The following is a 26,677-nucleotide window of genomic DNA, read 5'->3' as shown; positions in this document are numbered from 1 at the left end:
TGTATAATGGTGATTACATAATCCATTTATCCACCATACACTCTCGACAAGATTTTGAATCTATTGTGTGTACTATGTGGGCAATATAGCATGAAAGAAATCGGGTTATATGGTGGTGTCCCCAAAAACAGCCAAGCTATTGTTGATTTTGCTTCTCAGTATTTGGACAATTATATGCGATCAAAGCTCAGAAACCAAAAGCAAAATACTGTCTGCAACAATTTTAATAATTCTGCTCCTGTGCAAGCAGCAGTTCAGCAACCGAAACCACCAATTCCATGGACTCCACCGACCTTTGCAGGCTTCAAATTAAACGTGGATGCTGTTGTCAACTATGACCTCAAGATCTTGGGTGTTGGTGCTGTTATTAGAGACCATACAGGAACTGTAGTTGCTGCACTCTCCAAACCAGTTCAGGGTTGTTTTCGATCAGACGAAATGGAGGCCAAAGCTTTATTTCACAGTCTTAATTGGGCTTTGCAGTTACGATTACAAATTACTCATATCGATACTGATGCACTGCGAGTTTCCACTGCCATTAATTCTCCTTCTAAGAATCTTTCTAGTTTTAATGATTTAATAATGGATGTTTGTTATCTTTTATCCTTTTTCTCAGGAGTAACTGTTCTTCATGTTATGAGAAATGCTAACCAGGCTGCACATGGTTTAGCTGAGTATGCTCTTGAGTTGGATGAAGATGTAGTTGGATGGGTGAAATCCCTAATCCTATTTTCTCTCGTTATTGTAAACGATCTTCGGTTTAATAACGGTGAATTTCTTCAAAAAAAAAAAAAAAAAAAAAAAAAAAACTACTATTTATGAAAATATGCACATTCTATCTCGCTCAAAAGAAATTAGGCATATATAATAATGCAAAAATATGGATTAATTATGTTATATTATAGATTACGTCACACATTTTTAGTTCTTTATTAATTTTGAACGGTTACATATATTAAGTTTTCCCATATTTAGTTTATTGTTAATTAATATAAAAATAACGAAAACATGCTTCTATTTTTTTTATTTCTTTTTCAGATGATGTGAAAACATGCTATTAACAAAATAATTACTATGTTTCATGTAATTAAATCTAAATTTATCCTACATTATTCATTTACTTAATATATATATAGGTAACAAGTCTTAATCTCATAATAAGTTTTTAGTAATTTAATAAATGCTATAACTTATGTGTGTTTTCCACATTACTTGCTCATATGTAAGTATGATAAAACTATTATAATCTATCGAAAGAAAGTATAATATGTAAATGTAAAATTGCTACAATAATAACACATGACAGCAATAGTAACATATTACATGTTAAAGAGTTCCAACTTATACATATATAGTCCAATCAAATTAATAATAACACAACCATATATTTCTAATTATACAGTACCACTCTCTCTCTATTCTATTTTTTTTATCATACATTTCCACATATTACATTCGATTAAATATATATTACACACATTTTCCTTCAAAAAAAAAAAAAATATATATATTACACACATAATACATAATGAGTAATTAAACCTCAATACATATATATGGGTACCCATATTTATACACTCAATTAATTATATCATTATTCGTAAATATTGTTACTACTTGGATCTGTTTCGAACCGAAACCCTTAGGCCACCAGCCATGTGTGCAGTCAAAAGAGGAACAAAAACCGGTTGGTCCAAACAAACGGGTCGAATCTCAAACCGTTTAAGCACAGAAGCAACCACATATTTCATCTGAGTAAAAGCCATCTCTTTCCCTAAACAAACTCTCGGACCAGCTTGAAAAACCGGAAACTTAAACGGGCTAACCGCTTTCAAAACCCGACCCGTTTCATCATCTTCCAATAACCACCGTTCAGGTTTAAACTCACCACAATTTCCCCCCCAAAGCTCTTCTAACCTCCCCATCCCGTACGGAAAATACGTCACTCTATCACCCTTCTTTACGACAGTCCCGTCAGGCAAAACGTCGTCGTTTGCAGCGTGCTTTGAGTCCCAAGACACAGGAGGATACAATCTCATCGACTCACACAAACAAGCTTTCAAAAAACTCATCTCTTGTAATGAATCGTAATTCAATGCAACATTATTGCTATTACTACATGATCTGTTTAATTCGTTGAGTAGAAGCTTCTCTGCTTTTGAATTTTGAGAAAGTAACCAGAATAGCCACGTCATCGCCGCCGAAGTCGTGTCACGTCCGGCCATGACGAAACTTATAACCATATCTCTAACTACTTCATCGTCGTGTCCGGCCATTAAAAACCTCGAAAGCATATCACCACCACCTTTATTTTCATCTTCAAGAATAAGTTTTCTCTTCTTTGTTATGATCTCCGAAACCGATTCGTGAACGATTTCGATCGCGTCACGAAGCTTTTTCTCCGATCCGAACCGAAAAAATCGCTTCATTTTCCACAACAGCGCCACCGTTGAGGTACTACGCTTGGCGCTAATCTCAGCAGCAGTGTCGAAAGCTCTAAAAAGACTCGGCACGGGTCGTGACGTGTCAAGACAACACGGGTCGTGACCGAGCGCGACTTTACAAATAGTATCGAAAGCGAATCTCTTAAGCAAATCTTGCAAGTCCAAAACGGTGTCGTTTTGGGCAGCGTTTTCGAGCAAAGGAATCAAACGCTCATTAACTTCTTCTTCCAGTGTCTTCACCACGAACTCCCTCAACGAACGAGTCGAGAATTCGTGACTCGCTAGCTTCCTCTGAGTCGACCATAACTCGCCGTCCATATTGAATATCCCGCAGCCTAAAAGATCGCCGAGGATTTCAGTGAAAGACTCTCCTTTTGGGAAGTTAGGAAAGTTGGTCTTTAAAATATACTCGACGTTAGTCGGGTTGGCTGTCACGATCGTGCGCAGAGCCCCGAGTCGCTTCACGACTACGGTGCTTGTGGGAGAGCACAACACCAAATCGGTGTACCAATGGAGAAGGCGGCGCCGGTTCTCGTAGAAAGATACTAAGCACCCGATTATAGGGTAAGAAATGGGACCATAAGTAGTAGTAGGAGTGGTATTATTATTATTAATGTATATAATATAGGATTTTCTTAGTATTGAGAAGAGGAAAAAGAGTATGAGAAGTGATAGTAAGAGGAGAGCTAAAGAGTTAAGCATGAGAAGAAAATTGAAGAGATACATGGCTTGATTTAATTTGTAATATTAATTATATTGAGATAGAGATATTGGGAATTGGGATATTATTATCAAGATAGTTTGATGAGGAGTGGAGTGAGGTAATGGTGGTGTTAACTTATGAGTATATATATATTTTTTATAGTGGGTTTTGTTTGTGTACTATACGTGTGTGTTAGTGAGTAGAGAACCGGCCATATGTGCTTTTGTGCGTAGGAATATCGGCTTTGGTCTTAGGAAGGAAAAAGACAAGAAAAAGATAATAATCTCAATCACATGAAACTCGAGCTAAAAATGGCTAGTTATTAGCTTATAAGCTTTAGCTAGCTTTCACTGCACTGGTGGGAGTAGTACAATTATGTCAATTCACTCTATAGGATTGTTTTATTTTTGGAACCACATAATTTACGGCAGTGTGTTAGAAGATGTATTATATAGGTCCAATTAATTTGCTTAGTTATATTGGTGGACCTAGATGGAGGGGGCAGCTGATTTATTTGTAAGAAACTCGAGTAATTTTATAGGGCATAGCTATTAAGTACTTTTACTGATGTGGATTTGATAGTATATTGCAACAATAATAGTATGTCATATTTTGTGGTACTTAAGTGTCACTTAATATTTTTTAATTCAGTAATACACTCATAAAAAGTATTGCTATGTGATGGTGCTAGTAGTTTAGTCATGACGTAGCACATTATAAATAGTTAGCTATTTTCTACAAGAGAAATGCTATAAGAGCATTTATGATACCTACTATTCTTGTGATGTGTAATATATCGTTATTGGTGCAATTAATTTTCAGGTCTCGCTTATTTTAATTTAATAAAGATTATAAAAAACTGCTAATTAATTATAGGGCACCACCATAGTGGTGCTAGACACCTTCATGCCTCATAGCAATGCTCTTTCTATGATCATTATTAAGGTAAAACAAGTGGGGCTTGATAATGAATTCATTACTATAAAATGCATTTTCAATGTCTAGTAAAATTAGTGTTGGATATAAAAAGGTTTTGAAATTTTTTTAAGTCTAACATTACTGGACATAAATAATATTTCATCATGTCTAACAATGTTTGACATGAAAAAAAAGGACATTATATATATAAATAAAATAAAATAAAAGCTGGAAACGTGTGAATCATTAACGGGTTAATAAATGACTCTCTATTCTTCGAAAAATCCTACCATCAACCATTTCATCTTCTTTAAATAGAAAACCTAGCAACCACTCCATTTTTCCCATCTTTTCTTGTTATCCGTATTCTCGGGCAAATGATGCGTAGCAGTCATGGAAGGATGCCACCATGTACTACTCGTTGTGGCATGAACCCTTCGTGTGTTAGATTCACGTGAGAAGGAGTGTTCCTAGAGGAACTAAGGATCCTCTATGTTAATACGAACAGGGAAGACTCTAAAGCTCCTACCATTCGCCTATTACTTAGAAATGACGAAGTTCTCACAAATGGCCTAGAAGGATAGCATGGTCATGTAGTCTGGGGTAGAGTTGGCCAACCTGTCTTGAACTCTATCCAGCTATATTCCATATAGAGCTTTAAGTGACGGCTGTATGTCCTTTGACACCAAATCAAATCTTGTCCCCTATGTCAGACTGTGGTAGTGCACGGATGTGCTTCCGTAGTGCTTTTTATTCAACGACTTGTCTAGGCAACCACTTTTAAAGGAGAAACCTTTGACCGACACATGTCAATGCTCTTACAATAACTGTGCACCACACGATGGAAAAGTTACCTACCAAACTAGCGATCAGATGGCCCTGTTGTACACTACAACAATTTGGATTAATACCAGCGGACACAATACCGGCGGGCCACATCCGCTGTAACGCCCTAATCTATAGGGACGCCACGTGTGTGATTTTATAAACCAGTTTAATACTAATAGAATAATTAATTATTAAAAAATGTGATAATATTAAAAACTTAAATAAAATAAAACACTAAAAACGGACATTATTACGGCATAAAAAGCGTGTTCCGGGGATCCCTGTTATAAAAAGTTTTGCTAAAGAAATATATACGACACAGTAGATACAGCCAGCCCAAAACAACTCCTGGCAACTCGGCACGCAGGCCAGTGAGGTCAATATGTACATTGCTGAAGAAGACTGCCACCTCATGGTTGATCTAGCTTTTCTTTACCTTTACCTGCACCACATAGCACCTGTGAGTCACAAGAACTCAGCAAGAAAAGTAATAGTAACAATCATATAGTTTATTATTTGAATAGTCATTCATACACAATAAGAATCAAACCATCACACATTGTTCATAAGATGAAATCCAAATCACTACTGGCATCTGCCACGAATAAACATCAGTATACAGATATTTGGTGATACAAAACCATTATACCAATAATGAAATTCATATTCATTTAATCATATAAATAATATATATGTTACCTCATAAAGCAACCATCTTCATAACATCACTAGGGCTGTTCATATAAACCGGGAAACTGTGGTTTAAATCCGGACCACTACAATTCGAACCATTGTAAACCGTAACCGGGGAAACCGTTTTTGGTTGTTTGGTCAATCCGGACCATTTACGTCGTAATGGTTTGGTTGCGGTTCGTAATATATAATTAACGGTTAAACCGGACCGGACCGTTTATAATAAATAATTAATTTATATATTTTTTATATATGACTATATGTATAATTTAGAACTTTTTTGTGTGTCAAGTTTTTTATTGCATAAATTTTAGATTTTTATGTTATGTTTGACTTTTGAGAATGTTTTTATATCATTATTTATATCTTATAGATCTATTACTTATCATGTTAAATATATATTTTGAAAAATAAAATTAAAACTTAGTAAAAATAGTATAATTACTAAAAAAATATGAATAATTATCAATTCTACATAAACCGTGGTTTCGAACCAAACCAAACCGTTCTTAATGGTTTGGTTTGAGAAATTTTTTGGTCTGGTTTGGTTTCTAATATTGAAAAAACCGTTATACTGGTTTGGTTCAAAACTTATGAAAATCCAGACCAAACCAATCCGTGAACACCCCTAAACATCACGTTGCCTAATAAGGCAAGTCGATGCTTTAATCTGATAATCTTGTATTGCATCGCCTTATCAGGCAAGCCCGTGACATAGCCTGGCACCCATATGTTGCATAGCTGCATCACCTAATCAGGTGAGCCTGTGCCAAAAACCTGCACCCCTATATATAATTGCATCACCTAATCAGGTGAGCCGGTGCCATAATCTGGCACCAATATCGCATCGTCTAATCAGACGAGCCCGTACCTACGTCCAGTACTTATCATATGTCACTGACGCCCATACCTATGCCCGATACGTCGCCAAGAAAATTACATCACCTAATCAGGTGAGCTCGTACCTACGCTCGGTACTCATCATATATCACTGACGCTCGTACTTACGCCCAGTACGTCGCCAGGAAAATTGCATCACCTAATCAGGTGAGCTCGTACCTACGCTCGGTACTCATCATATATCACTGACACCCGTACTTACGCCCAGTACGTTGTCAGGAAAATTACATCACCTAATCAGGTGAGCCCATATATCACATGCATAAGAACATCACATTATCAATATTCAGCCAATTAGTCTTCTCATTATATAACAATATTAACTATATCTCAATATTAATCAATTCATAACAATACTAATTGTATTACATACAACGTACTATGCAGTACAATATACTTTTCTTACCTTTAATCCAGGTTCATACATTTCGGCCAACCCAAGTGGAGAACTATCCCCGATGATCTCGGCCCTATGTCACAACAACAGTAAACCAATAAGTGTTTACCCCAAAACACTGCTTAATACTAATATAAGACAATCTAGGATTTTCTACCAAACTCCGCGGTATAAATACACTAAAATAAAACTTATATTTTGGCTCACCATATTGTAAAGCTCGTTGCAAGCTTCAAAATGGTATATAGAATGTCCAAAACGGACACACGAGTCAAAAGTTCTGATAAAAATACGATTTATGATCTCTTAGAAATTTCTAAAAAACTATAAAACTCGAAAATCCCAATTTTCGCACTCACCGAAACACTACCAAAACTTATCCAAATCACTCCAAACTTCACAAGGCGCATATATACCATAAATATTACCATTCTTACGTAACAGAAATAAAACTCGACCCCTTAAATGAAAAACGCCATTAACGTTCAGACTGAGCTTTAAAAAGTTCCAAACTCGATTTCTAACTTAAAATCACTTCAAATTCAACAAGAAAATATCGGAACTAGTCCATGACTACCCGAGAACAATTCTATAAGGTCAGAACCTTCATAACTATTCTAATTTACAAAATTCCTATACGAAACTAATTGTTTTTAAACTTAAAACGAAATTAAACCATACCTTAAACTTTCCCTCTTTAAGGATTTGCTATCGTGCTACTACCAAAGCTTAGATCGCTAAGTTTTGGATTGAAAATTAAGAAAAATGGATATAGGAGGAAAAAATTTTGTCTAAAAAAGAAAAATAAGAGTTTGTTTGTTCGTTCCTTCGTTCTTTTCTACTGTTAATTTAAAACTTAATATCTTTATATATTAAAAGTGTCTATCTAACGGCATTTCTTGATTTAACAGAATATACTTAAAAATAAAAGAATATTCTGTTAAATTTAACGATTAGGTTTGATATCCCGTTAACAAATAAACCCAATAATTAAACCCAAAAAATTAAACAATCTTTTAAATATTAATAATCTATTTTTAAATTTAAAAAATCATCTTAGCCACATATCTCTCTAACAAACCTATATAGGGAGAATATTAATTGCTTTATTAATTTCTTTTCTATTCTAATGTGAATAAATTTTTGGCAATAGAGAGTCATCAAATTAGTCCAAGTGTTTGCACTCCATAATCTATATATCTATCTATAATATAGGTCATTACTTTTTTTTTAACCTATTAATTATACAGGTATAATTATTAATTTTAATTGATGATAAAATTTAATTTTTCTATTTTTCTATCATATAAGGATAACTATTTTTTTATTATTATTATTATTTTCACTATGATGTTTGTAGATATTTTTTTTTACTAAATAATTATTAAATATTAAATAGATTAATTAAAAATATCTAAATCATATACCATTTAAATTTAAATTTGATTAGATTTAATTTTGTATCTACTTTCTCATTATTTGTAATTGTTCTAAATCTGATCGTGCAAACTCATATATTAAACACAATACTCCACCTTGAAACCGTTCTCTGTTTTTTTTCTTTCTTATTGGTTGGTGTTAATTCGCCCCGATAATTCAAGTGTCATGGTTTAGCAGAAATACTATTTCTATCTTTAATTTTTTCAAATATAAAGATATTTCAAATATATAAAGATATTTCGAATATAAATATTTAATTTTTTCAAGAAAAAAATTTGTAATCTTTAAAAATAAAATATATTTAAAATCTTAAAAAGACTAAAATCTTAAATAAAATTAGCAATACGTGGCTCGGCACGTACGTTCACCTAGTATATATATATTAAACAAACGAACGAAGTTTCGTTTTATATATATAATAATATTAATAATAATAATATAATATTAATAATAATATTAATAAAAATTTATTATTAATAGTTATCTTGTTATTTCTTAGCTACTAAGAAATCTCTATTTCTAGGGTATTTGGCCAACTTCGAGTACTCTAAAATACCTCGATATTTCTAAAATTAACTTATCTCAATAATCTTATCAATATTCTAACTAAAACTGTTGTGAAATTTTTGGCTTCCAATCGGGTCTCCAGGGTAGCCAAAATTGAAAATAATTTTATTTCACAAATAACTCATATTATATCCAGGTATTTCAAATAAATCTCTGTAATTAACAAATTACGCTTATATATCCACTTATCGAGTCTTCAGGGTCCCCGAACCTGAAAATATTTTTATTCCACATATAGCTCATATTACATTCACACATGCTATATAAATCTCCATAATTAACAAATTACGCTTATTTACTCACTTATAGCAAAATTTAAATTTTATGCTGAAATAAATTAGTAGGATCATAATCCCACTTATTACCTGATTAACTCATAATATAAATATAAACCCTAATTATTTACCATTAGGCTTATCGAGATATTACAACCATTCCCTCCATATAGAAATTTCGTCCTCGAAATTTATGTATACAATTCGGGATATTACCCCCATATTTATGATTCTAACTCTCAAATTGTTGTTTCTATCTTGCTGTTTTTCTATAGCACTTTCTCAACTAGTGAAATTGTCTTATTTCATTTTTCTAATCCAAAACCTAGACAAGACGTTTTTCCCATATAATAAATTTGTCTGAAGTTTAATATCATCACAACTCAGAATATGAGTCGAGTTTGATACATATTTTCTCAGTATGGAGACATGAAACACATTATATACTCTGGAAAACGCAGGAGTTAAGGCTAGCTGATAGGCTACCTAGCCTAATTACCTCAGTAAACATGTATCTAATATTTCTCTTGTACCACACTTATTAAGGTACCTAACCTGTGATACATTTAATTATCACTTTTAAATAAAAACCTCATTAGGAAAGAGATTATTCTAAGCCTGAATTGACTCTTCTTGACGTGGAGTCAATAAAAAAATATTAAAAGTGTTTGTATAATAATAAGGGATATTGGCGGCTAAACCACCTCAACTTTACAGTTTGTAACACTTAACCACAAAAATCGAATTTTTAGCGGCTAAACTACCTAAACTCTGGTTCCGTTTTGCTCTGCACACCTCCGTCCAAAAATCACAGTTAAGTGCCACGGTGGACTGTCCACGTGTACACACTTGTACACGTGGCAAGTTTTTAGTGGTCCACGTAATATTAGTTTTAAAAAATAATTATAGATACTTAAAAAAATTAAAAAAAAATTAAAAAAATAATTATAAATATTTATAAATTATAAAAAAAAATATTTTTTTTCTTTTTTTCTTTTCTTTTCTTTTTTTTTTTCTTTTCTTCTTCTTCTTCTTCTTTTGCTGCGTGCAAGACCAAATTCCCCAACCGAACCCCTAGCCCTCCTCTTCCTCTGCCGGTCTCCTCCTCTGCCGTAACAACCCCAACCCCCACCGCCATTTCCTCCGACTCCGACCCCGACACCTTCGTCTCTCGATTCAGTCCCGACGAGCCACGAAAAGGCGCAGATGTCCTCGTCGAAGCCCTCGGGCGCGAAGGTGTTACAGATCGACGTCGATAACCTTCCTCCTCCTCCGCTCGATAACCTTCCTCCTCTGTCGCCTCCTCTTCCCAATTTCTCCCCAAGCCCACAACTTAAGCGAGCTACAAGCTTGCCCGAGATCCCAACTATGCATTGGAAACCAGGACGCAAAAATCACTCCATCGCCATTACTGAAGAAGATGAAGATGAGGAAGAAGAAGAAGGAATGTTGGCTAGAAAGTGGCGGCGCAGCCGTCTTCGTCTTCTTCGCCGCCACGTACACCGGAGTTGATGAAATCGGTTCCGCTGATGCCAGTGTCTAAAGGTATGGTCTGGAATTACTTTTTCAATGCAGAGAATATGCTTGGATCATTGGGTGCAGAGAATGAAAATGGGGTTAGGATTGACTATGAATTTTGACGAAGCTGATGAGAATGTGAACGATGGGGGAGGTAGGATTGATGAGAATGAGGGGGGTTCTGTAAGAAAGAGAAAGAGAAAGAAAAAGAGAATAAACAAAAAAAATATATATTTTTTTTTAATTTTTATAAATTGTTTTTTTTTTTAATTTTTAAATTATTTTTAGTATTTTTAAAATTAAAATTACGTGAACCACTAAAAAATTACCACGTGTACAAGTGTGTACACGTGGACAGTCCACCGTGGCACTTAACTGTGATATTTGGACGGAGGTGTGCAGAGCAAAACGGAACCAGGGTTTAGGTAGTTTAGCCGCCAAAAATTCAATTTTTGTGGTTAAGTGTTACAAACCGTAAAGTTCAGGTGGTTTAGCCGCCAATATCCCTAATAATAAAGATTACAAAAAATTATAAACGAAACATGAAATTTATAGAGGTTCAGCCCCTTTCAGCAGTAATAGCCTACTCGCTTTTTTGTTGTATTGCTTATGAAATAATATCATGATCACAAGGACCGACCAAGTGAGTTTCTCAATATCTCTAAAAATTATTACAAATATTTTAGCAAAGTAATTGCTCTCTTAAGAATACAGAGTTCGATTTCCCTTTTAGTGAAATAACTTCACTATTTATAAAGAAGATGTAGAATATTTACATTTAATTATGAAATAAAGAGAGAAAATCATGGAGATTTGAGCAATCTCACAATTCTCTTAATTTAATTCCATGAAAATATGAATCTTCTTCAATCAATTTTTGGGAGAATCAACTAAGGAATGAATCTGGATATTTCTCTCGCGAATTTACTAGTCAAACGTTCTCTGTGAGATGGATCTTTGGTCACTCAATGTACTGGTCAGGTGCTCTTTCGCATAATACCTTTTCGGCTACCTGAAAGGGTACACAACATGTTCTGCTCAGCACTTATACTTGGCTGGACGGGCTTTGTGCATGCATACTCAGCTTGGTTCCTTTCGAGTAACCTGTTTGTCCATCTTTTATTCGTCTAGCGTTGACCATTCTTGCCATGTGTCATATAACTCCATGCTACGTTATCAAGGTAATTTTCAAGATATACCCTACAAACCTTATCGACCCCATTTAAGATTCCAAAAAACTTTGACAAAGTATAACTCCCATCTGCTCTCTGACCATAACCAAACAAACAAAAGAAAATAACTAAAAACTCTAATTTTTACATGTAGATAAAAGTTAGTACAAACGGGATTTTAATCAAAGTATCTATTTTTTGTTGAATTTTTAGCATCGTAATAACCCTAATCTTTAGAACGCACACTACAAACCTTGTTTTAGAAAGAAGAAAAAATAGAAGAATAAAAACCAAAAAACTTACCGTAAAATGGGACATCGACGAACAAACCCCTTTCTTCCCCATTCACAGTTCTTGTACCCAACTTTCTCAGATTTTTCGCTTGTCGTAAATCTATGTGTGTTTCTTACTTATTGCAAAACCTTAACAACTCATATTTTAAGGGGTATAAATTAGTAATGACATAAATTTTGGAACAAATTTACTAATTGAGAACGAAAGATCCATATGAATTGTACTCTTAAGCTCGTGATAGCTAAGAGTAATTAATTTTTTTTTTTAACAAAGTTATTCATTTTTAATTTTGGTAAAATTAATACTATATACATATATATAAAATATAAATTAATGGGCATATAAATGTCGACGAGCTATAGGAAGATCAACTTGAAGGGTGTAGTGAAGACCATACGAGTGGGCCAGCACTCTAGAGGGCTCCGGCGTCCGGCCATTTCAAAACAAATTAAACGTGAAAAATATGATCATCTATATAGAATAAATATAATATTAATTAAAAAGTTCCAACTAAACAAAAAAATAATGGCATCATTGATCAGATCATTTATTTATGAGGTCAATGATGTCATTTTGTTTGTTGGCCATGCAAGAAATTTAAATAAATAAATATTAATATAATATATATATATTCAAACAAAGAGTAAATATTGACTAATTAAAATAAAAGACTGCGCACAAAGTCTTGGCAAATAATTGCACCATATATTAGCTTAATTAATTTTTGCATAAACAATATACGTGAAGTAACATTAATAATGATAATTTAATTAGTGGAAAAAGAAGAAGCTACCACAATAAAAATAATATATTAATACACACATCCTCTTGAACATTTTTTTTTTCATAAATATTGTAAAAGCTACAACCAATTTAACAATTTAAGAACAAGTGAACAACTTGCCCACCTTGCCACCATCCAATAAATTCAATGTGACAATGAAGGGCACTGGCCGGTTAGCTCAATATAAATATTATTTTATTTGATTTGAAAGATAATTTCTAAAAAAAAAAATTATTTACGCAAAAAAATTTTAAAGACACTTTATTTTAATAATTTTTATTTTATATAAAATTTATATCTTTAATTGTACTAAGTTTTTAAATTTTATTCTTACAATTTATATTCTTAAAAAATATTTCTATAATATAAAAATAAATCATATTTTAAATATTATGACAAAAAAATTATAAAAAATTCATTTTTTTAAGAAATAAATATACATATATATACATAATTTAAAAAATATAAAAATAAAATCAAAATAACTATTGAAATTAATTTTTTTAAGAAAAATAAAAATACACATACATAATTTAAAAAATATAAAAATAAAATCAAAATAACTATTGAAATTAATTTTAAAAATAGTTTAAATTTATTTTTTTAATAATAAATATAATTATCATCCTACAGAATGTAAATAAAATTAAATTATTATTATTGCTAGTGAGCTGAAAACATTATCCATTTTGCGTAAAATAAGTATATAGCACGTGGGTTTAATTTTGTATTCAATTATAGTATTATTATGAAGTGATGAAGTACTATTTTGTAACATTGACAAAACATATGGCGCCGTAATAATAACACATATATAACTGCCAAAATTAAATGTCAACATGAACATTAGGTCCCCCTCTTCTCCAAATATTAATCAAATTTTCTTTTGTTTAATTAATTAGAAGAAGATAAGACTTGACATGTGTAATGATATCATGACTCATGAGTAATTGAAATATGAAAGTTTTGGACTCAAAGGTGAAAGCAACTAGCCACACCGTCCAAATTGCGGCCACATAATTACGCACGTCCCTAAATTTTTTTTACTAATGACATTAGGTTAATTTGGTGTGATTATTAATTGAGATTTTTTTTATTTTTATACTTTAAAATAGTTTTTTTTTTTTTGTATTTTTACGAAAGTCTATATGAAAATTCCTATTGCAACTAAAGAGCAATTTAAATCGTAATTAAAAATCGTATAACAACCTACATAGAAATTATTGGATAAACCACTTTAGAAACCCAAACAGTAATAAATTTAAAAAAAAAAATTAAAAAAATAGTATATAAAATAATTCCCCTTAATAATTTGTGTGTGTTTTATTTCATATTATATTTATGTATTAGTGATTAATTTATATTAGTTACCTTAGATGTTATAAAATCTTTGCTCTTTTTCTTCGTGGACCTAGTACAATTATTAGTTAATAATGTGTTAATTAGGTTTAGAAGATCCCCTATATCGATTATAAGTGTTGATGATATATTTATTAGTAAAAACTAAAAAGCATATTCAAAGTTTGAAAAATATATGTCCCTGAAAAAAGATTTTAGAAAATGTATGCACATCAATTTAATAAAAGAAAAAAATAATTAAAACGTGGCATTTTAATAATGCACACGTCAATTATTACTCCATATGATGAAATCAACTATTTTTTTTTTGAAAAAAAAAATATTATGAAATGAACTAATTAAACGGTATATATAATTTATGTACATTAATTTGGTCATATGGCTAATAACTCTTATATATGTTTTCATTGTGCTGAATTGATTGTATACGGTAATAATACTTTGTTATAAATTATATAGAGTTGATAAATACTGAAAATTATTTCTATTTATCCTCTTCTTAAGTGCTTGTAGATGGAAATTACATGTTATTTATTATCTTCTAGTTTAATATATATTATGTGGTATTTCTCTTCATGTCCAAATATATCTTCAATTTTATGTATATTTCTGCAACAAAGTTGTAATATTATTTAATTTATATTTGTGTCTTTGTATTATTCTTGTCATAGAGTTGTATTTCTTATTTTAATTTGGATAAATACCATTTTGGTCCCTCTGTTTTACAAAAGTTACTAATTGGACTCTGTGTTTTGTTAAATGACAAAAATAGACTCTGTATTTTCTAAAATAGTACAAATAGGACCCTGAATTGATTTTTTGTCAAAATAAAGTTTAATTATAATCCGATTTAAAAGTGCTATGACAAAAATGTTTACATTTTTTGTATCTGTTCGTATTAAGCATTGTCTTCAAGTTGGTTGTATTAAAAAAAATTATCAAAAATTAAGCTTAAGGTCCTATTTTTACTATTTTAGAAAATACAGGGCCCATTTTGTCATTTAACAAAACACAGGGTCCAATCTGTAACTTTTGCAAAATACAAGGTCCAAAATGGTATTTATCCTTTTAATTTTTCTATTGAATTATAATATTTTCCAACAACTTACACTCAGTAGTGTTAAATAATTAGGTTGTTTAAATTCTTATTTTCACATTATAATAAACTATCGAAAAATTTATAAAATAAATGGTAAATACCATTTTGGACTTATGTTTTGCAAAAGTTATTAATTGGACCATCTGTTTTGTTAAATGACAAAATAGACCCTGTATTTTCTAAAATAGTACAAATAGGATCATGAATTGATTTTTTGTCAAAATAAAATTTAATTATAATCCGATCTAAAAGTGTTATGACAAAATTGTTTACATTTTCTGTATCTGTTCATATCAGAAATTATTTTCAAGTTGATTATATTAAAAAAAAAATAATCAAAAATTAAGCTCAGAATTTTATTTTTACTATTTTGAAAAATACAGGATCCATTTTGTCTATTTTATCATTTAACAAAACACAGAGTCTAATTAATAATTTTCGCAAAATACAAGATCCAAAATAATATTTACTCCAAAACAAATTATAGAGTGTAAACATTGAAACGTGTTAGATACCATTTTTGTCAATGTGTTTAGGCTATTATCGGTAAAGTAGTTACATATCCCGCGAGAAAATACCATGTGCCATTAGAATAAAGTTTACTGCTGATAAAAACTTGGACGAATCGATAAATTTAGATCAATAATGTTTCATCAGCATTTTTCCAATTAATTAGTTTCATCGCTATTACTAAATTTTGTTGGGAAGAGAGACTTTTGTTGTGCACTTCATAAAACATGAGCAAAACATTTATGTTGCATAACTTTTGTCTGTGCTTTATTTTTTAAATTAATTAATTAATTATAGGTAGTTTTTAAGTTAATTATAATTGTCATTAGTTACAAATTTACAATATCTTTAATAGAAATGCTAAAGGGCACTAGTGGTGTCTAGCACCTTCCTATGTGTTAATATCGCTATTGGTCCAACTAAGTATCGAGTCTCATATAATTTAATATAATAGCTTTTAGAGAGTATCGCTAGCCAATCGCAACGCGACATGTCGAGAAGGTGCTATGCACCACTGATGCTTTATTGCAATGCTCTATCTCTAATTGTAATTAAAATGGAAGTATACATTATTTGATAACATTTAATTAAATAAATTAATATATATTTTCTTTTTATAAAATCACACAAATTTAATTTATCAAATTACTAAAATTTTATTATAGAGTTAAGGCTTAATAGCCACTAAGTGTACGTACAGCAATGTAAGACAAACACACACAAACAAAAATTTTATTTTTTCAATAAAATCACATTAAACATCATATTCATGCAATTACCTTTTTTTTTTTTTTTGAAAACAAGGGTAGGATTATATTATAACAAGTAAAGCTAGACCTCCTGGTCGTTACATAAAATGTTTACCGGTACAGAATTGATCGGGATCGATCCATAAACTTGGTGGGTAAAAGCCCACTTAGCGACATTGTGAGCCGCAAAATTACAGTTCTTACTAATATTAGAAAAGGTACAACACATGAAAGAATGAGAAGACTTAGTACAAAAGGAGACATATTCATGCAATTACCTACGAAAACATATCTTATATTTATGAAAACATATCATATATTCATAGCTTGGTAGCTGTTAAGTGTATTTAATATTTTAGTTTGACGTTCTAAATAAAATTAATAAGGTCTTCAACACAATCATATTGTAAAACTAAAACCTAAAATCGACGGATGCTCCTATAAAAGTTGGAGATTTGAACTCAATTAGAAATTCTAGAACCAAAAATCTAAGTACGTTTTTTGAACATTTTGCTTTTTTATTAATTAATGTCAAACAATTAGAAAGTGGTTGTTCCCTTTCAAAAAAAAACAAAAAAAAAGAGAAAAGAAAAAGAAAAGAACCAAAGAAAGTAATTGTTTTAAAATTTTAATCTTTGGCGAATATTAATTTTGCAAAAAAAAAAACACTCTCACTATTACAAAAATTACAATTATCAACACTTATTCAACAACCCTTATTAAAAAAAGACTGTTATTCACAATTGAAAAACAAGTAGTACCAAATAATTCTCAAATTATTATGAATTGAGATTTGAATAATACACTTGAAAAATAGTAGTACTATTATTATGCTCTATCATTTCTAATTTTTGGGACATAATTATCATGTTGGTACATACATAAATTGATAATACAAGTCTTTTTTTAGTGAATGATACATAATTAATGGCTGTGAAGTGACGAAATCATATACTATAGTCACAGAGCATTATTATTAAATACTAATAATACTTAGTACTTTTTATAAGTGGCGTTATACGATTCGTTAGGGTTATTTTCTTAAGTTATATGGACTCAATACTTAATTACACTAATAACAGTATGATACCTACTAAGCACCGATAATATTTAGGAAATTTACATAGTATACTAACTTTTGTTATTTTTTTTAAAGAGTCGGTATTTTTTTACTTTTTTACTGTATTTTTTTATAAGTTTCATACTGCAGTATACTGTGTTAAGTTTTCACTAGTGTTCTACTGGTATTTTTTAGTTGTTCTACAGTAATTTTGAGTTGTTCTATTTTATGTTCTACTGGTATTTATAAAAACACTGTATTTTTGAAAACTTTTTCGCGTGACAGTATTTTTATAAAAATTAATCCAAATTCTAATATTTTTATAAGTTACCCTAATAATTCTCTATCGTTAGGTAAATCAAGTTGAAAGGCCACTGGCCCATCAATACCTCTCCGGCCGGTAGTTACCAAAAAAATTTGAAAAATATGGCCACTTTTTTATTCTTTATAACCTTTAATATCAATTATATACATATATATTTATATGTATAAACAAACAAAAATTATCATCATATATTAGAAGGACACGCGAAGAAAATAAAAAATATAATTAGTAGCCGCTGTGACTTATCACATTTGGAGAAGTAGGAATCAAGTATTTTAGTATTAAAGTGTGCAATTTTTTCATGTAAATTAAGTTTGAGATAAGGAGTGGAATTCATTTCATGTTATAGATAAAGAATGGATTACTCGATTGTGTATATAGATAGATCTTTTCAGGCCCAAGGGTGTTGTTAGTTTGTATATAACAAGTTGTGGTTGGAACATATACTCATCTCATTCACCAAAAAAAACCCTAAGTTATTCCTAAAATCAAATCAAAATTATTTCTATTCTATATAAAGTGTGCCTATATAACTAAATTTTTGCTTTATGAAAAATTCATGGGTGTGAATTTTTATTTATATTTAATAAAATAATAAAATATTATTTATATATAATAAAATAATAAAATAAAAATTTAAACTGATATTTGATATTTGAACTGATATTATTTATATATATACAATATTATATATTGTTCTCATGTGATATTATTTAAACATAAATTTACTATCATATTTTGAATTTAATTAAAACCAATAAAATATATATACCTAATCTTGTACGTTCTCATTTTTTCTAATTTTTTTTTATTAAAGTTAATTATTTTAAATAAATAAAAATTCATAATAAAAATTTAATTTCTAAATTTTCTCTATTACTATACCATTTTGAATTTAATTAACAACAATAAAATATATGTACGTATATTTTTCATTTTTTTAATATAAATTTTCTATATACATATATATTTATACAAAAAAAAAAATAAAGATAAAAAATAGTGAAGAGATCTAAAAAATTTCACATAAGCTTCAAACACACTCTAAAAAAAGTATCATTTATAATTCTATGTGGAACTAATTTATTTGTTTATTTGGATGATTTTAGTCTATATATCTCAAATTATACTTTTTAATTTTTATAATTCGGTTATAGCAAGTAAGAATATTTGGGGTGATGTAATCATAACAGTATATATATAGCTTTATTAGTTGAGCATGAATTGTCCATTTGATTTTGTTTTAAGTTTAGATTTTACAATTGTATTTGAATACTTAGCTATATATATATATGTGGATCTTGAGTTTATCGGGTTAATTTGTTGAAAATATATGTTTACTGATTTGCTCAAAATAAATATACATAAACACATATATTTTGTTGAATCCAAATATACAAAAACACATATATTTTGTTGAATCTATCATGGAGTGCTATGAGATTGATGAGAGGCTTCAAGAGAAGAATGATATTAAGATAAATTTGGAGAGCATTGCTTTGTTATAATATTATTTGGACGCTATCATATTTCTTGTTTTTTATATTCTTTCTTTCATATGTCCAGTTATATGCCTGCTACCTTTATTCTCTATAATTTTATTATTACCGGCTCGAGTTAAGTATCTATAGTAAGTGTGTAGCATTATTATTTTTTAAATATATTTCAAGCTAATCTCCATTCTCCTCTTCTCTTTCTGCAAATTTTAAATTTGACTTTTCACTATTGATTTTCAAATAACCCCACACACTAATTAAAATTAGTTTTTAAATCATTTTAATTATATGATTATTTATTGAATTTTTCTTAATTAAATTATAGAACACATAACATAAAACTAAATATACGTGCCTTGCACGTAACTTTCTTCTAGTATATTGATAAACACATATCTTACAAAATCAAACTAAAATTATTAAAAATCTAATAAATAATTAAACAAACTAAGATTTTTTTGAAAAAAAAAATCAAACTTATTTATATTTATAAACTCATATCTTAAAAAATAAAGAAAAATAATTAAAATTTCAATAAAACTTAAACTTATTTTGGAAAAAATGTTATAAATTTCTTTTTTTTTTTTTACTTAAACAAATTTAGATTTTTGGAGAAAAAAAAAATAAACTCAAACTTGTTCCGGTAAAATTTAATTTTTGCAAAAATTAAATTTTTTATATATTTTTTATATCTAAATAAATTTCTTAAATCTCTTAATTAATTTTAAAATTTTAATTTTCTTAATCATTCAAAATTATTTTTTAGATTTAAATTAATTTTTTAAAATTTACTAAAAAAAATATTCAATCTTTGTCAATTTTATTTTGGGGGGCGTGTTTTGATAGTTGTCAAAATTTAGGGGACAAATTTGCTAATTTACAAAGACACGATAAAAGTTCGAAGGTAATTTTGAACAAGTCATATATTTTAAGAGACAGAATCAATATTATTGAAAGTTTAAAAAACAAAATTATTAATTATTCTAAAATAAACAAATAAGTATTTAAGCAACAATTTTTTCTTAAATATGAAAAAACACTGTATGAATACACTCCATATCCTTATTCTTCATGCATTGCCAAAACGGCCAAAAGTCTCACCTTACTAACAATTAATCTTCTAAAAATAGTTAAAATCCCAAACCTGTGTTTAGTTAGCAATTTAACATTTCATAGTAAACACATGGACACATTATACAAGTTACATAATTTTATTAGTCCAAATAAATAACTATTTAAAATTAAAAAAATATCATAAAAAAACAATAAAATAATTTTTGTTTCTCTTTTTTCCTAACTAAATACTAAAATTAGAGAGGTGGAAGCATGGAAATTTTGGTAGGGATGGGAGGATGAAGAAGGGGAAAGACAAGGGGTAAATCACATTGGTATGTTGTATGATAATCATATGAAAAAACACTTGAAAATTTGTTGGAATATTTCTTTACCAATTGTGTATCTGTAAAAACAAAACTCATGAGGAGCAGTGCCTAGAAAAAGAAACTCTTCATCTGCTGCTTCTGAGCTTAACTGGACACACACCAATCACCTTATAATTTCTTATATCACTCAACCCAATCTTCATCAAAGAGTTCCCAAACTTTGAAAACAGTGTACTTGTAGGTGGTATTTAGTTTACCGGAATATAAGTGTAATAGTAATAGAATGTAATGGTAATAATAATGGGAATACTATTACCATGTATGGTTTATTTTGTAATGAACATTGTAATTAGAATTGAATTGACAAAAATGTCCTTGCTTTATTTATTTTTTTATATTTTCAAAGTGAGAAAAAGAAAGGGTAAAATTGTCTTTTTATTATTTAGTTGTCATTGTAATCCTCATTCATGAGGTGTAAGAGTGTAATGAGAATTCATAGGATTGGTGTAATGCCCATTATAATGGAATTCTATTACAAAGGTTAGAAACACAAACCAAACATTGTAATGGCGATTTTAATTCCATTACAATCTTGATTCCAATCAACCAAACATGCTCATATTTCTTTAGATGAGGATAAGACCTAGCCAATCGCAAGTGACCTTTCCTCCTCAGTAACTAAGTCAATTTGATTAAACTAAACTCCATTTTCATTCCATGTATGATGGAAACTGGAAAGTTGATAATAATACAATTTTGTAATGTCAATAATGTTCATCGCATATGATCAAGAAAATTGCACTACGCCATCAAATAACTTTTTTAAGTTTATAATAAAGTGTTTGAAGCATAAAAACATTAAGAACACAAAATTATACAATATATAATCCTTTGTCTTCACAAAAAAGTTTTTATGTTCAAATTATGGACATATCCAGTCTAAACCGTTCCATTCCTACATTCACTCGAAAAATCAAGAAAAGTGACTGCTACTCTTGGGCGACGATTTGTGAACACACTCTAATCTCTTCCCCGGCTGCTTCCCTGGTCCTTTTTTCTACGTTATGCTTAACTGCTAGCACCTTTGAGGCGCGCAATCAGTTCCTCCTGCAAATGAAATAAAACATGTCACGAAGCTAAATTTTCTTCTTCACTGACAAAGAAAAGAAAATGCCTTCGAACGATCAACACTCAACACACCACGTTGACAATATATGCATGCATCACTAGATGGTTTTATTAATACTTGCCTTCTTTCCCTTCAAAGAAAGTCCTTTGGCCTTTAAAAGTGCACGAAGTCTCTCTACAGTCAGACCTTGGAAATCCTTAATTGATGCCTGATTGCTTGATCCCTCTTCAAGAAAGCCATTTAAACTCGTAAAACAATAATGACAACGTAATCATTTAGACTAAAGGAAATTTAACGATCAAAAGCATAGGATAGGTCCAACCGAAATAAGTAGCTACACTTAGAACTTTTTTTTTTGTGTGTGTGCGCAGACACAAGTCTATGAATATGTGAGTATACCATTCTCAACTATGAGACTCTCAATAATGGTAATAGTACATTCTGAGTCACAATATACCAATCTGAACTAATATTGAGAAAGCGATTGCTTTCTTCGATAAATTATAGTTTTGTGGGATAACTTCAGCCTTTACGATCAATGAGGTCTAACAAACCAGAAATGGCAAACAAGAATATCAAGACTACCTTGTCGAGAAGTGCTACTCTGACTATTAGCTTTTTTCGCAGAAGCCCTGCTATCCAAAGTTCTTTCTGCAGGCCTAACAATAACAATAGAGAAAAAAAAAATGTGATGACTGAAACAGAAAATAAGGACCACAATCAACTATGCACACTCAAGTATCCAGGCACTAAATTCCATTCAAGACAACTACCAGATAAATTATCATTTGCAGGGAACAGAAGGAAGACAAATCCAAGCTTATTGGAAGCATTACCTTTTTCTAGAACTTTCAGTTGCACCTGCACTTTTCACATCCTTTGAACTGGAATCACCTTTCTTGTTCCTAAGTGTAAGCGATCTGATCAATATGTTCTGTTGATTTGTCTTGATCTGTTGATCATCTGGATGCGAACAAACACTCATCAGTCAGAAATCCTCAAAATAAAAAGCTCTAGTCTCATGCCAAAATTTCATTATGCGTCTGTTACCTGCATATTGAAAATAAAGAAAGAATGAGAAAAACAAAAAATCAAGAGACCATAGTAATTGTTATCATTCAAACTGAAAATGCTCACACATTGCTTTAAAAATTTCTGTTTTTCTTTTTTTTTTCCAAGAAAAAAATAATGTATGAAATATATAATAGGATTAGCAATTTCTCCATATTTAAGTTCACAAGCTGAGGATTCAATTAAGTGAAGAAAACCTGGGGGCGATGTGTCATGGACGCATACATAAACCCGCATTCCACCCTACAAAAAAATTGCACAAACTAAGTTCAATATACTTCAACATGCCTAAAACAAATTTGTAAAAATCTATTCATTGAAAAAAAAGAGGTATAATAAACATCAATGTTACTTCTAGCACAAATAATTAACAAATATATTCACAAAATTCAACATCAAAAACTAGAAGGTCAGCTGTACTCAGACAATTTCTATATTATAATCTTCAAGGATGGGATGGACATGGAGATAACTGTTAAATATACTGACTTCAATCAAGGAAGAAAAGACATGTTCTTCAATATATAAAGTGATTTATTGCTATTAGATATATAGGAGACTCAAGCCACATCAATTCACCTTATGCAAAACATCTGCATTTGGTGATATACATATCTTGATGTGTTTCAAATTGAAAAACTAAAGCCACATCAATCCACCAAAACTTTATTCTTCTAAACAAACAATTGAAAACCCAATACTCAGTAAGTTGGCTAATCTAAGCAAACCCCATCATTCATTCTTCGCTTCTTATACATGTACTGACACAAATATCACTTATAAATAATTGAAAAGAAATTCTCAATCAACAGCTTTTCTACACCAAATACATGTTAATTAAACTACATTCAAACTAAAAATCAAAGCTTTCATCAATCTCGAATATCAATCGAGTAAAACTACTAGAAACTCAACTGTAACACTTCTCAATACCCACATTCTCCACATATTTATCCAAACATCAACAAAAAAAAAATTCAACAAAGATAATAAAATTAAATTAAGTGAAATTCATAAACTCTTATTTTGTTTCGTGGTAAAGAAAATAGTGAGGGGAGAAAAGAGATCACCGGATTCGAAGAGAGAACGGTGGAGGAGAAGAGGCCGCGAGAGGGAAGGTTTAAGAGGAACTTTGAAGCACCATTAGATGATGGATTCGAATCAGATGGTGGAGAAGAAGAGCCGTCCATGGCCGCCATCACCACCACCACCACCACCACCGGGCTTGAAGAAAGGAAGGAACCCTCGAAGACAAAAGTAGAAGAGGAGAGAAGAGAGTGGTGTTGTGGAGAAATCGCGCCTATTTTCCCGACTAAAGGCAGCGCCTTTTCACCCCTATTTATATGCCACACTCTCATAGTGGGCAGTTCTATCTTTTATTTTTACTACATAATAGTAATATTATTTATAAATTATATAATATAGTTTTAACATGTTTAATGTAAGTTAACTATTTAATTTACATCAATATTATTAGGCCAATATAAGACCCTCACCTCTAATAATAGATGTGTATGACTTCTCAATTCACTTTTGGAACTGTGGTAACTGTTATTGGTCGTTCAACTAATGGTGCTAAAATTGTTGCTTTAGAAATCTCATTTTTTATTTTCTTGATAACCACTTGATTATGTGGCTTTTTGTGACTTTTTGTATAGTCATGTTCAAGAAAAGTAGTATTTTTTTTTTTACACAAATACTTTATTTTCTTTATGACTATAGAAGTAGGCACCTCGAGTTTATTTGAATATCCTACAAATATACACACTTCAATCTTAGGAGCAAGATTCTCAGACTTGGGATTAAGAACATGAGCATGACAACTCCAAATACGGAAATATTTCAAAATGAGTTTTGTCCCATTCGATAAGTTCATTAGAGTATTGCTTATGCTCTTAGAGGGTACTACATTCAAAATGAAGGTAGTCGCTAAAAGTGTGTATCCCCAAAAGTTTAATGGCAGTGATGAGTAACACATTATTAATTTGATCATGTCTAACAAGGTCTGGTTTTTTTCTCTCGGCAACACCATTCTGTTGAGGTGTTCCAGGTGCTGTAAGTTGGGACAAGATCCTTTCTTCCAAAAAATAGTCTTTGAATTCGAATCCAAATACTCGCCACCACAATCTGATTAAAGTGTCTTTAATAATTTACATATATGATTTTCAGCCATAGCCTTGAATTCTTTGAGCGTTCCAAAAGTTTAAGACTTCTTGGCCATCAGGTAAGTATGACCGTATGTAGAATAATCGTCAACAAAAGTGACGAAGTATTCATAACCACCTCGAGCTTGAATATTAATAGGTCTGCACACATCAGTGTGTATTAACTCAAGTTGTTCTTTGGCTCTATTGCCTTTTGCAGAAAAAGGTCTTTTTGTCATCTTGCCTTCTAAGCAAGATTCACATACCGGAAGAGTTCCAACTTTTAGTTCTCTCAAAGAACCATCCTTTGTTAACATGTTTATCCTGTCTAGGCCTATATGGCCTAAACGTAGATGCCATAGATACATTTCATCATCATCAGAAATCTTTTGCCTTTTATTTGATTGAGACAATGTTACTCTACAATTCATTATTTAAAATTAATTGTTCACTTGGCTTGAGCACATAAAGTTTGTTACTCTCTTTTGCAAAATAAATAGGCGTACCATTCTTAAAAATAATAATCTCATTATTAATAAAATTAAAATTAAAAAATTATTCATGAAAAAGAGATAAAGAAATAATATTCCCAGTACATTCAGGAATAAAATAAACATTGTTCAATAACAAAAATTTATTATTAAATTTCAAGTGGACTTTGCCAACACCCTTGGCAGACACTCGTGCTCCATTGCCCACATGCATAGTCCCATCGACAAGCTCCCTTGACGATTCAAGTATCTGCATAGAAGAACAAATGTGATTAATGGCTCCAGAATCAACAATCCATAAGGATTTATCATCCTCCACTGAGTTAGCTTCAAGAACAAATAAATCATATTTACCTTTCTTAAGCTTGGAGAGATACTTGTTACAGTTTCTCTTCAGTGTCCCATTACACCATAATGGAAACACTTGCCTTTAGCCTTCTTATCCTTGGACTTGGGATTGGCTTAGTTCTTCTTGGCCTTGGGTGACTTCTTGCCTTTGGGCTTTCCACCGTTGTTGTCCTTACTGTTCCACTCCCTTTTCTTATCAGAAGAAGAAGGAGAGTCGAATTTCACTTCAACAATGTTTGATTCCCCTTCCTTGGACTTATCCTTATTAAGGTTCTCAAACATGGTCAACTTGTTCGACAATTGAGTCATGTTGAACTCTAGCTTGTTCATCACATAGTTTGTGGTGAAAGCCTTGAAGCAAGGAGATAGCGACTCAAGGATCATAGTCACTTGAGTCCTCTCGTCAATTATAGCCTCATGTGTCTCTGCCTCATACATTAGCTCAATCATGTCCAATACATGAGATCAAAAAAGGGACACCTTTCTTCATCTTACAATTCATGTAGCTATGAGTAGCATCATGTCTTGTTAGAATAGATTGCTGCCCAAACATGGCTTGTAGAGAATTCATTATTTGAGAT

General features: G+C 30.7%; 2 protein-coding genes across 2 annotated transcripts; both read right to left on the bottom strand.

Moving 5' to 3' along the window:
- Positions 1-1,485: 1,485 nt before the first annotated feature.
- LOC115708787 (cytochrome P450 94B3) lies at positions 1,486-3,444 on the bottom strand. The gene has a single exon (XM_030636796.2). It carries the CDS (start codon positions 3,168-3,170, stop codon positions 1,614-1,616), a length of 1,557 nt encoding a protein of 518 aa, XP_030492656.2. The 5' UTR covers positions 3,171-3,444; the 3' UTR covers positions 1,486-1,613.
- Positions 3,445-21,697: 18,253 nt separating this feature from the next.
- On the bottom strand, positions 21,698-24,497 carry LOC115710156 (uncharacterized). Its single transcript, XM_030638491.2, has 6 exons — positions 24,184-24,497; positions 23,311-23,356; positions 22,879-23,005; positions 22,628-22,701; positions 22,164-22,267; positions 21,698-22,020 (listed from the first exon to the last, which is right to left on the bottom strand). Exons 1-6 carry the CDS (start codon positions 24,469-24,471, stop codon positions 21,982-21,984), a joined length of 678 nt encoding a protein of 225 aa, XP_030494351.2. The 5' UTR covers positions 24,472-24,497; the 3' UTR covers positions 21,698-21,981.
- Between the last annotated feature and the right edge of the window lie 2,180 nt (positions 24,498-26,677).

This window comes from Cannabis sativa, chromosome 3 (assembly GCF_029168945.1).
Source record: "Cannabis sativa cultivar Pink pepper isolate KNU-18-1 chromosome 3, ASM2916894v1, whole genome shotgun sequence".
In the NCBI taxonomy this organism is placed as follows: Eukaryota; Viridiplantae; Streptophyta; class Magnoliopsida; order Rosales; family Cannabaceae; genus Cannabis; species Cannabis sativa.
This window is presented reverse-complemented; position numbering and strand designations above follow the sequence as displayed.